The 12,573-nt window shown below is 53.6% G+C and overlaps 1 protein-coding gene across 1 annotated transcript; it reads right to left on the minus strand.

Moving 5' to 3' along the window:
• Positions 1 to 1,071: 1,071 nt before the first annotated feature.
• On the minus strand, positions 1,072 to 12,370 carry LOC144676905 (ubiquitin-like protein NEDD8). Its single transcript, XM_078537220.1, has 4 exons — positions 12,133 to 12,370; positions 3,820 to 3,867; positions 3,149 to 3,231; positions 1,072 to 1,601 (listed from the first exon to the last, which is right to left on the minus strand). Exons 1-4 carry the CDS (start codon positions 12,148 to 12,150, stop codon positions 1,514 to 1,516), a joined length of 237 nt encoding a protein of 78 aa, XP_078393346.1. The 5' UTR covers positions 12,151 to 12,370; the 3' UTR covers positions 1,072 to 1,513.
• Positions 12,371 to 12,573: the final 203 nt, after the last annotated feature.

The raw sequence follows: 12,573 nt of genomic DNA on the forward strand, positions 1-12,573 counted from the left end.
GACAGAGTGGGAAAGGAGAAAGAGACAGAGTGGGGATGGAGAGATACAGACAGACAGAGTGGGGATGGAGAGAGATACAGACAGACAGAGTGGGGGAAGGAGGAGAGACAGACAGAGTGGGAAAGGCGAAAGAGACAGAGTGGGGAAGGAGAGAGAGAGAGACAGACAGAGTGGGAAAGGCGAAAGAGACAGAGTGGGGATGGAGAGAGATACAGACAGACAGAGTGGGGAAGGAGAGAGAGAGAGACAGACAGAGTGGGAAAGGCGAAAGAGACAGAGTGGGGAAGGAGAGAGAGGAAAGTAGCAGAGTTCAGCTGAGTTTCCGGAGTGCTGTGGGTGAGGCACAGAAGCTACTTGTTTGGCTGATTTAATGTTATCTCATTTAAATTTATGTGGTTAGCCTGTAATATTCAGTTATTTATTGCATTTTGCAAGTTATCCCAGCTAGGAATTCACACCGCTGCACACGTATGGTACAGTATTTCAACTTGTACATTGCTTTTCCAGACAGGAAAGGTCCAAAGAAACTTAACTCGGTCTATAACATTGAGTGAATCATGGAATCCCTTAGGAATCAAAGATGTTTCACTTAAAGTCGCGATTTAAAGGTATAGATCAGCCATAATCTCGTTGAATGGCAGAACAGGCTCGAGGGGCTGACTGTCCTCCTCCTCTTCCTGTGTAACAGGCTCAAAGGGGGCTGAATGGCCTCCTCCTCTTCCTGTGTATCAGGTTCAAGGGGCTGAATGGCCTCCTGTGCAACAGTCCCGAGGGGCTGAATGGCCTGTTCCTGTGCAACAGTCCCGAGGGGGCTGAATGGCCTCCTCCTGTTCCTGTGCAACAGTCCCGAGGGGGCCGAATGGCCTCCTCCTGTTCCTATGGAAACGGCTCGAGGGGGGCCGAATGGCCTCCTCCTGTTCCTAAATTCGTGCCACGACTCCGCGCCCTTTCCCTCCCGAAAAAAATAAACGGAAGGGCGGGTTGTTGGGCGGGGGGGGAGAGAATGGGGGTAAAAAACATTTTTAAAAACCGAATCGCCGAGAGACAAGATGCCACGGATAAGCCAGAATCAGTCGGTTTAACAGAGTTTTATTTCTCAGTCTTCATCCTGCCTCCAAACAGGCCGGATGGTTTAACTCAGCCAAGCCAGAACCGACCGACCGAACACGAAAGACCAGAGGCGCCCCCCCCCATTCTCGGGGGGTTCCAGGGTGGGGTATTTGGGGGGGGGGGGGGGGGGAATGGCAAGTGAATTTAAGCATCGATACACCTGTAACCTAAAAAAAAAACAAACAAGAAACAGATGCAAAAAGCAAACAGCCGAATCCGATGGATGCCAATTGTTGGCGGGGGTGGGCGGTAACGGTGAGGGTTTGGCATCTGCTGGGAAAGAGGGGTAGAAGGATGGGCGAGTGGGGTGTAGAGATTCCGGAGAGTTCCGCGCGCTAGAGGGGGAAAATCCACCCCCCCGCCACCGCCCCTCTCTTCGTCCGACGCGAGGTCCCGTCTTCCATCACCGTGACCCGCCCCTCAGAGCCAATACCAGATGTAACACGGAGCCTCCCTGAATCTTGTAATCCGCTGCCGTTTTCTCATCGTTCCTGTGGTGGGGGGCGGGGGGTTGGGTAAGAGAGTATAGAAGTGACACAACTTGAAAGCTGCCCCATCTCCCACCTTTCCCCACCCCCGCCGCACCTCCCTCCACTGCCCCCCACCACCACCCTCCAAAATGAGGAGTTGGTGGGTCTCGATTGCACCTTCCAGTCCTCCCCCAACTCCAGAGAGCTGCGCCTCCAGGTCGACACTCCCTGGCGCCAGCACTGAGGAAGCGCCGCACCGTCAGAGGTGCCCAGTCTTTCAGATAGAAGCGAGGGGCCCCCCGTCAGCCCTCTCGGATGGGGCGTAGAAGATCCCAGATCCCTGCTGTGGGGCAGAGGAGTGGGGGTAGGAGGGTGGGCAGAGAGCTCTCCCCCGGCGCTGGTGAGGCTTATATTTATCCCTCGACCAAACATCACTTTTAAATAAAAAAACACAGACGATCTGGTCACTAATCACATTGCCGTTCGCGGGATCTTGCTATGCCCAAATTGGCAGCCGCGCCTCCTACATCACAACACGGACCTGTTTGGGAAAATCTAGTTCATGGTTTATACGTTTTAGAATATAACTCTTAGTTTGAGGAATTAAAGTCTTAACTGTAGGTGAATGGGAACATCGGGTTGAGAAACTGATGAACAACTCTGATGTAAAAGCAACTCAAACAAGCCTGGGTTTATTACACTTAAAATCTAATCTACGTTTGTCCTGCAAGGTCAAGAATTGATGGTAGAAATCTTGAATAATGATTGACCAGTTTCTAAGCTTGAAATGGAACCATGGAGTCTGAAGAAAGATCCATATAACTCCGCTGACATTATAAATTATTCATATGGAATCAAAGAATTGTGTTGAAGGTAAAATAATTTGTTTGCATTTCTGTTCAAATCAGTCCAGAGCATGCCATAGAGATAGTGGTTCAGGGTAGATCCTTGGTTAGAAGGTTCTTTTCTTTTAACCTATTGGTGTGCGTTTGCTAACAGAAGGAAGGTGGTCATTTTGGGTTTTGTGAGGGAAAGAGCTGCTGGAAGATTGCACTAGCTTGCAGCGAGTGGAAGGAGTCTACAGTGGTCCTCATAGAGCCTTGTTGCAGAAAGCAGTCAGCTTGAACGGTGAGCTTGGGAAGAGCTGTACAGAAGCTTTGTGAGCAAACTTGTGGGGGGGGGGGGGAGGTGGTGGAATAGTCTACGTATGTCCAAAGCCAGGAGAAGAAGCTGAAGAATCCACAGTCGTGAATTTTTAAAAGAAAATCGGAGGAGGATCGCTCAGCCAAAAGCTAATTTGTAGCTCAGGAATAGCTGGAAGACTAAAAAGAATTAAAGTAAATTCCAGAGGGCAGTGGCATAATGTTTGGGCTGGTTCCAGGCAAAGTGAATGAAGGTTTCATAAGATATGGGAACTTTTTTTTAGGTGAACTCAGTTCGTAGAATAAGTGTCTCTGGGCTACAGTGTTGAGTTAGAGGGGTTCTCAAAGGGTTGCGGTGCGCATTGCGGCCTTCGTGGGCGGCTATGTGTATAAACGCGAGGGACTCTCTCGCTGCCCGGTACTCACATCTGCTTCCCGCTGTAGATGAGGCGCTGCTGCTGCGGGGGAATCCCCTCCTTTTCCTCCACTCGCTCCTTTATTCGCTCCACCTGCAACGCAGAACGACAGCAGACGATGTGTCGGACGGTTCACGGGAGCCACTCAGTGGGACCGGCGCGTTTACCACAACTCCAGCCCCACCGCCAGCTCCTGCCTGACAGACCTGCCGGCTGTTGCTGGGTTAAATCCCACCTTCTTTCCCACCCCCCGCCCCCAACTGCCACTCCCCCAACCCCAAACCCCCCACCCAGCACCAGCCACTGCTAAGCGAGCTTGTGGGATGTGAGTGTCACTGGCTAGGCCGGCATTTTAATTGCCCATCCCTAATTGCTCCTTTAGGTGTGCAATTTAGTGGGTGATGGGAGGGGGGGCGAGGGGGAGGGCAGAGGGGGCATGCCGAGGGGGCGGGCAGAGGGGTCGAGCCGAGGGGACCGGGAGAGGGGGCGGGAGAGGGGGCGGGGAGAGGAGGATGGGACAGGGAGCCGGGAGAGGGGGCCGGGAGAGGGGGCCAGGAGAGGGCGTGTGAAGGGAGACACACACAGAGAAGGGAGACAGGGTAACCATGCAGCGCCCACACGGACAATCGCACAGCGAGACGGGGATCGAGACGGACCCGGCCGGATACACAGGCAGCTCACCTTATCAGTGGGTTCGATATCAATTTCAATCTCCTTCCCGGTGAGTGTCTGAAAGAGAAGGCGGGGAGGCGGGTGGGGGAAAGAGAGAAAACACACGGACGTCAGATCGACAGGTTGCAACCCTTCAGGACCGCTCCCGCTCCCCCCGGAATCCATTCAGGAAAACGGGACGGGAGTCACCTCAGAACAGCCGTTCGTCCCCTCGAGGCTGCTCCAGTGTTGCTTAACGCGGCTGAACTCTGACCTCCACACACTCCCGCCCTGTCCCCGTGTCCCCAAATTCCCCGAAACGCCCAAAAATCTATCGACCTCCCTGTCTTGAACAAACCCAACGACAGATCCACACCACCCCTCACTCCCTCCCTCCCTACCCCGTGTTTCAGATTCCCTGACCAGTGGGAACGATCTCTCTTCAGAATCTTCCAGGTCTCCGCGAGGTCGCCTCTTATTCCAAGCTCCACAGGACATTGAATAAATTGGGTCTCTCTCTCTCTCTTTCACACGGGTCAACCCCCTGGTCCCAGTAATCACGGGCATCCTTCAGGGAAGGGAAATGTGCCGTCCTTACCCGGCCTGGACCCCCCCCACACGTGACTCCAGACCCACGGCGAACGCCGCTTGGCTCTCGGCTGTTCTTTGGAATGGCCACACAAGGCAACCGAGCGGTTGCATCGAATCGCCGGGGGATCAAGGCTCTTGAAGACAAAACCAGCGGAACAACCCAGGCGCCGGGAATGACAATGGCAAACCCAACCCTGCATAGTACTCCTTACGAACACCTAGGGTCTTGCGCCAACATCGCGGTCCCACAGGCTAGTCAGGCAACAGCCCGGCATAGTCATCCTCACGGAATCGTACCTTACAGACAAAGTCCCAGGCTCCACCATCACCATCTCTGGATGTATCCTGTCCCACCGGCAGGACAGGCCCAACAGAGGTGGAGGCACCGCGGTATACTGTCCAGAGGGAGTTGCTCTGGAAGTCCTCAACATCCGGACCCCATGAAGTCTCGTGGCATCAGGTCAAACATGGGCGAGGAAACCTCCTGCTGATCACCACGTACCGCCCTCCCTCAGCTGATGAATCAGTGCTCGTCCATGTTGAACACCACTTGGAGGAAGCACTGAGGGAGGAAAGGGCGCAGCATGTACTCTGGGTGGGGGACTTCAATGTCCAGCACCAAGAGTGGCTCGGTAGCACCACTACTGACCGAGCTGGCTGAGTCCTAAAGGACATAGCTGCTAGACTGGGTCTGTGGCAGGTGGTGAGGGAACCAACAAGAGGGAGAAACATACTTGACCTCGTCCTCACCAACCTGCCTGCCGCAGATGCATCTGTCCATGACAGTATCGGTAGGAGTGACCACCGCACAGTCGTTGTGGAGACGAAGTCTCGTCTTCACATTGAGGATACCCTCCAGCGTGTTGTGTGGCACTACGTTGGATAGATTCAGAACAGATCTATCAGCTCAAGACTGGGCATCCATGAGGCGCTGTGGGCCATCAGCAGCAGCAGCAGAGTTTTACTCAGCCACAATCTGTAACCTCATGGCCCGGCATATCCTCCATTCTACCATTACCATCAAGCCAGGGGAATCAACCCTGGTTCAATGAAGAGTGCAGGATGGCATGCCAGCAGCAGCACCAGGCATACCTAAAAATGAGGTGTCAACCTGGTGAAGCTATAACACAGGACTACTTGCATGCCAAACAGCATAAGCAGCATATGATAGACTGAGCTAAGCGATCCCACAACCAACGGATCAGATCTAAGCTCTGCAGCCCTGCCAATTCCAGTCATGAATGGTGGTGGACAATTAAACAGCTCACTGGAGGAGGAGGCGGCGGCTCCACAGATATACCCATCCTCAACAGACCATAAGACGTCGGAGCAGAAGTAGGCCATTCGGCCCATCGAACCTGCTCCACCATTCAGTGAGATCGTGGCTGATCTGATAATCCTCAACTCCACTTTCCTGCCTTTTCCCCATAACCTTTGATTCCCTCACTGATTAAAAATCTGTCTATCTCAGCTTTGAATATACTTAATGGCCCAGCCTCTACAGCCCTCTGTGGTAAAGAATTCCACAGATTCACTACCCTCTGAGAGAAGAAATTCCTCCTCATCTCTGTTTTAAATGGGTGACCCCTTACTCTGAGATTATGCCCTCTGGTCCTAGACTCTCCCACAAGGGGAAACAGCCTCTCAGCATCTACCCTGTCAAGCCTCCTAAGAATCTTATATGTTTCAATAAGGTCGCCTCTCATTCCCCTGAGCTCCAATGAGTACAGGCCCAACCGACTCAACCTCTCCTCATAAGAAAATCCCTCTAACCCCAGGATCAACCTAGTGAACCTTCTCTGGGCTGCCTCCAATGCCAGTATATCTTTCCTTAGATAAGGGGACCAAAACTATTCACAGTATTCTAGGTGTGGTCTAACTAGTGCCTTGTATAGTTTTAGCAAGACTTCCCTATTTTTATACTCCATTCCCTTTGAAATAAAGGCCAACGTTCCATTTACCTTCCCTATTACCTGCTGAACTTGGTATGTTAGCTTTTTGGGATTCATGCACGAGGACCCCCAAATCCCTCTGTGCTGCAGCTTTCTGCAGCCTTTCTCCATTTCAATAATATTCAGCTCCTCTATCCTTTCTGCCAAAGTGCATAACCTCACACTTTCCCACGTTATATTCCATCTGCCAAGTTTTTCCCCCACTCACTTAACCCGTCTATATCCCTCAGTAGACTGTGTCATCCGCAAACTTGACGATAGTACATTCACTTCCCTCACCCAAGTCATTAATATATCTTGTAAATAATTGTGGCCCCCAGCATTGACCCCTACGGCACTCCACTAGTTACAGCGCAGATGGAGGCCATTCGGCCCATCGTGTCCACGCCAGCTCTCTGCATGAGCAATTTACCCAGTGCCATTCCCTCGCCCTCTCCCCACAACGCTGTTCTCCCCCCCCACTCCCCAAACAACAGTCCAGTTCCCCTCGAATGCCTCAATTGGACCTGCTTTGACTACCTTGCATCGGTCTCTTTATGATGGGGGAAGCCCAGCACCGCAGCGCAGAAGATAAGGCTGAAGCATTCGCAACTATCCCCAGGCAGAAGCGCCGAGTGGGTGATCCCCATCTCGGCCTCCTGCGGGGGTCCCCAGCATCACAGACGTGGATGGAAGGCCTGTTTAATAATTAGCTTGTCGTTTAGTTACTTGTCATTGATCCCAGTAATCAAAGAGTGTCAGTCAGCCTAATGTGATATGCTGCTTAAATGTGGACAACGTCAGATAAAAACAGAAAATGCTGGCAAAAGCCCAGCAGGGGGTCCGGCAGCGTCTCCGGGGAGAGGAACGAGAGTTGGACGAGTTCCGAGTCCGTGTGACCCTTCTTCAGAGCCCTGGAGAGGAGTCATGGACTCGAAACGCTAACGCTGTTTCTCTCGCCGCAGACGCTGCTGGACCCCCTGCTGGGTTTTTTCCAGCATTTTCTGTTTTTATTTCGGATTTCCAGCATCTGCGGCGTTCTGCATTTATTTCAGTCAATGCGAGGTACCAGCGTTGAACCCCGTGACCCGTTGGGGCAAATGCTGCCAACGAGCGGATTAGGAGTGGTCGGCAGTCGCCAGGAAGTCACATGTAGGCGTTCGAACTCTCCAGAAGTGTTGGGCATCGTTGAGATGAGGGGCCCGAAAGCATCAAACATTAGGGAGCGACAAGGGCAAAATGTTAGTAGGCGGGTACAGCAAGTCGTGAGGAAAGCTATCGTGCAAGGGGGAATTGATTACAAAAGTAGGGAGGTTATGCTCCAGTTACTTGCCAAGGCTCCCTCAACAGCACCTTCCAAACCCACGACTGCTACCGTCTAGAAGGACTATGGGCAGCGGACGCACGGGGAACATCACCACCTGGAAGTTCCCCTCCGAGCCGCTCACCGTCCCGACTTGGGAATATATCGGCCGTTCCTTCACTGTCGCCGGGTCAAAATCCTGGGAACTCCCTCCCTAACAGCATGGTGGGTGTGCCTACACCACATGAACTGCAGCGGCTCAAGAAGGCGGCTCACCCGCCACCTTCTCAAGGGGGCAATTAGGGATGGGCAACAAATACTGGCCGGGCCAGCGACACCCACATCCCGTGAATGAATAAAAAGGGCTTTGGAACAGGACGAGGCCATTGGGCCCCTCGAGACTGTCGCGCTGTTTAATGAGATCATGGTGGATCTTTACCCATGCACCTTGGCTCCTGCAACCCATAATAAATTGGCCAGAGGAAAATCTATTGATTGCAGATTTAGAAGTAATTAAAGTCATTAACCATCTACAAGATGCACCGTAAGAATTCACCAAGGCTCCTTCAGCAGCACCTTCCAAACCCACGGCCGCTACCATCTAGAAGGACAAGGGCAGCAGACGCTGGGGGAACACCCCCACCTGGAAGTTCCCCTCCGAGCTGCACTCGCCGTCCCGACTTGGAAATGTATCGGCCGTTCCTTCACTGTCGCCGGGTCAAAATCCTGGGGAACTCCCTCCCTTACAGCGCGGTGGGTGTACCTACGCCACAGGGACCGCAGCGGCTCAAGAAAGCGACTCACCCATCACCTTCTCCAGGGGCAACTAGGGATGGGTAATAGCAGCGCCGCCTTCATCCCATGAATGAATTAAAATAAAATCAGTCTAGAGAATCTTCGTTGCATCCCCCCGAAGGCAAGGAGGCATCCCTCTTTGGGTATGGAGACCAATACCATGCCCCATTTTCAAAATAAGGTCACAACAACTGCAGCAAAACCTTCTTACTCATGTATAGTTATACAGGGCATTGGTGAGACCACATCTGGAGCGCTGTGTACAGCACTGGTCTCCTTATTTAAGGAAGGATGTGAATGCGTTGGAAGCAGTTCAGAGAAGGTTTACCAGACCAACACCAGGGATGGGCAGCCTGTCTTATGAGGGAAGGTTGGACAGGCCGGGCTTGTATCCGCTGGAGTTTAGGAGAGTGAGAGGCCACTCGATTGAAACCTTTAAGATCCCGAGGGGGTCTTGACAGGGTGGATGTGGAGAGGATGTTTCCTCTTGTGGGAGAATCTAGAACTGGGGGTGGGGGTCACTGTTTAAAAATAAGGGGGCCGCCATTTAGGACGGAGACGAGGAGAACATTTTTCTCTCCGAGGGGGTTGAGTCTTTGGAACGCTCTTCCTCGAAAGGCGGTGGGAACAGAGTCTTGGGACATTTTTAAGGTGGAGCGAGATAGGTTCCTGATTAACAAGGGGGTGGTGGTTGGCGGGAATGTGGGGTGGGTTGAGGTTACAATCAGATCAGCCAACCATGGTCTTAGTGAATGGCGGAGCAAGCTGGAGAGGTTGAGTGGCCTATTCCTGCTCCTAGTTTGTATGATCATGTGTATTCCAAATCCATCGTAATGAGGGCCAACACACCATCTGCCTTCCAAATTGTTTGTCATACCAGCATTTTACCTTTGTTCCTCAAACACGGGCACCCAAATCCCTCCGAACACCAACATTTAAGACTTTCCCACTGTTCAAAAAAACTGTCCGGTTTCTCCACTCTCCTCATCAAATGAGCGACCTCCGATTATCCTCGATGCTGTGCCTACCACCAAAGATCCCCAAGATCACAAGAAACAGGAGGAGTGGGCCATTCGGCCCCTCGAGCCTGCTCCACCATCCGACAAGGTCAAGGCTGATCTGACTGTCACCTCAACTTCACTTTCCTGCCCGTCTTCCCCTCCCTCCCCCATAACCCTCGACCCCCTCGTCAATCAAAACTCTGTCTAACTCGGCCTCGGATATATTCAGTGACCCGGCCTCCGCCGCTCTCTGTGGGGGGAGAGAATCCCACAGACTGACCACCCTCTCTGAGAGAAAAAATTCTGTCCAGACACTTAACTTATCTCTATCCCCATTCAGACTCTTTGTATCCTCCTCACAGCTTGCTTTCCTTCCTATCTTCATATCAGCAGCACATTTGGCTACAATACAGTCATTAATATAGATCGTATATTGTTGAGGCCCCAGCACTGATCCCTGCAGCACTCCAGTTACAGCTTGCCAAGCCGTAAATGATCCATTTACCCTGACTTTGTTTCCCGTTCCTTAGCCTGTCCTCTATTCACGCCACCATATCACCCCCAACACCATGTGTTCATTTTTTAAAATTCGTTCATCGGATGTAGGCGTTGGCAGACGAGACCAGCATTTATGGCCCATCCCCAATTGCCCCTTGAGAAGGTGGCGGTGGGTGAGCCGCCTTCTTGAACCGCTGCAGTCATGTGTGGTGTAGGTACACCCACTGTGCTGTTAGGGAGGGAGTTCCCAGGATTTTGACCCGGCGACAGTGAAGGGACGGCCAATATATTCCCAAGTTGGGATGGCGAGTGTGGCTCGGAGGGGAACTTCCAGGTGGTGGTGTTCCCTGTGCGTCTGCTCCCCTTGTCCTTCTAGATGGTAGCGGTCGTGGGTTTGGAAAGTGCTGTCAAAGGAGCCTCGGTGAGTTGCTGCGGTGCATCTTGTAGATGGTACACATACTGCTGCCACTGTGCATCGGTGGTGGAGGGAGTGAATGTTTGTGGATGGGGTGCCGATTGAGTGGGGGCTGCTTTGTCCTGGATGGTGTTGAGCTCGAGTGTTGTGGGAGCTGCACTCATCCAGGCAAGTGGGGAGTATCCCATCACACTTCTGACTTGTGCCTTGTAGGTGGTGGACAGGCTTTGAGTCAGGAAGTGAGTTACTCGTTAGGATTCCTAGTGTCTGACCTGCTGTTGTAGCCACAGTATTTATATGGCTAGTCTATTTTCTGGTCAATTGCCTTGTGCAGTAACCTTTTTATGTGGCACCTTATCAAATGTCTTTTGGAAACCTGGATGCATATCATCTACTGGTTCCCCTTTATCCAGCCAGCTGGTTACATTCGCAAAGAACTCTAATAAATTTGTCAAACACGATTTCCCTTTCGCAAAACCATGAATGCGGGTGGTGGGTAGGGGAGATATGAATGGGGTGGGGGAGGGGCAGGGGGAGAAATGAACGGGTTGGGGAGTGGGGGAGATAAACAGGGTGGGGGAGATAAACAGGGTGGGGGAGAGGGGGCAACAGGGCTGAATGGGCAGGCCAACGGGGCGGTCAATGGCAGGAAAAGGGGGGTGAGAATGGAGGGGGGTAAATGGGGATGAGAATGGAGGGGGGGTAAATGGGGATGTGAATGGAGGGGGGGTAAATGGGGATGTGAATGGAGGGGGGGGGGTAAATGGGGATGTGAATGGAGGGGGGGGGTAAATGGGGATGTGAATGGAGGGGGGGGGTAAATGGGGATGTGAATGGAGGGGGGGGGGTAAATGGGGATGTGAATGGAGGGGGGGGGTAAATGGGGATGTGAATGGAGGGGGGGGTAAATGGGGATGTGAATGGAGGGGGGGGTAAATGGGGATGTGAATGGAGGGGGGGGTAAATGGGGATGTGAATGGAGGGGGGGGTAAATGGGGATGTGAATGGAGGGGGGGGTAAATGGGGATGTGAATGGAGGGGGGGTAAATGGGGATGTGAATGGAGGAGGGGGGGGGGGGAGGATGTGAATGGAGGAAGAGGGGATGTGAATGGGGGAGGGGGGGAGGATGTGAATGGGGGAGGGGGATGATGTGAAGGGAGGAGGGGGGGGAGGATGTGAATGGAGGAGGGGGGGAGGATGTGAATGGAGGAGGGGGGAGGATGTGAATGGGGGAGGATGTGAATGGGGGAGGGGGGGAGGATGTGAATGGGGGAGGATGTGAATGGGGGAGGGGGGGAGGATGTGAATGGGGGAGGGGGGGAGGATGTGAATGGGGGAGGGGGGGAGGATGTGAATGGGGGAGGGGGGGAGGATGTGAATGGAGGAGGGGGGGAGGATGTGAATGGAGGAGGGGGGGATGATGTGAATGGAGGAGGGGGGGAGGATGTGAATGGGGGAGGATGTGAATGGAGGAGTGGGGGGGGATGTGAATGGAGGAGGGGGGGATGTGAATGGAGGAGTGGGGGGGGGATGTGAATGGAGGAGTGGGGGGGGATGTGAGTGGAGGAGGGGGGGAGAATGTGAATGGAGGAGGGGGGGGGATGTGAATGGAGGAGTGGGGGGGGGATGTGAATGGAGGAGTGGGGGGGGATGTGAATGGAGGAGGGGGGGATGATGTGAATGGAGGAGTGGGGGGGGGATGTGAATGGAGGAGTGGGGGGGGATGTGAATGGAGGGGGGGTTAAATGTTGTACATTCCTGTCCCATTTCCTCCCCCCCTCAGCCCAGGCCGCCATCCCCAGCCTCACCTTGACTTTAATCAACATGTTGCTGCTGCTGCTATTTCTGCTGTCTCCTTTCCTCCGCTTTGACCCGCTCGACTCAATCGCATCCGGGGTGGCGCGGTCGGAAAGCCAGCCAATCAGCGCGCACCTCCGCCATTCCCTGGTCCAATCGGCCACCACTTCCGGCGGACCCTCCAGCCAATCGGCGCGCGCCTCCGGCTTGCCCTGGTCCAACCCGCCGCCACCACCTCCGGCGGAGGCCCCAGCCAATCAGCGCGCACCTGCCCCTCGCCCTGGCCCAATCCACCAGCACCGTCACTTCCCGTCGACCCTCCAGCCAATCAGGGGGCGGCGCGCCCGTCACGCTTCTTTCTAGCCCCCCCCCCTCCTCCCAACAAAAAAACAAAACTAAATATCCTCCAGATCCATTCCTCTCACCGCGCCATTAAATGACATGTTGGGGGA

The sequence above is a fragment of the Cetorhinus maximus genome, unplaced genomic scaffold (assembly GCF_964194155.1).
Source record: "Cetorhinus maximus unplaced genomic scaffold, sCetMax3.hap1.1 HAP1_SCAFFOLD_2065, whole genome shotgun sequence".
NCBI classification, from domain to species: Eukaryota; Metazoa; Chordata; class Chondrichthyes; order Lamniformes; family Cetorhinidae; genus Cetorhinus; species Cetorhinus maximus.

What these genes read in the sequence shown, in the direction of transcription:
- LOC144676905 (XM_078537220.1), bottom strand. An exon ending in ATATCGAACCCACTGATAAG is followed by an intron (nt 3,232 to 3,819) that starts GTGAGCTGCCTG and finishes TCTGCGTTGCAG; the next exon opens with GTGGAGCGAATAAAGGAGCG. An exon ending in ATCTACAGCGGGAAGCAGAT is followed by an intron (nt 1,602 to 3,148) that starts GTGAGTACCGGG and finishes CCCCCACCACAG; the next exon opens with GAACGATGAGAAAACGGCAG.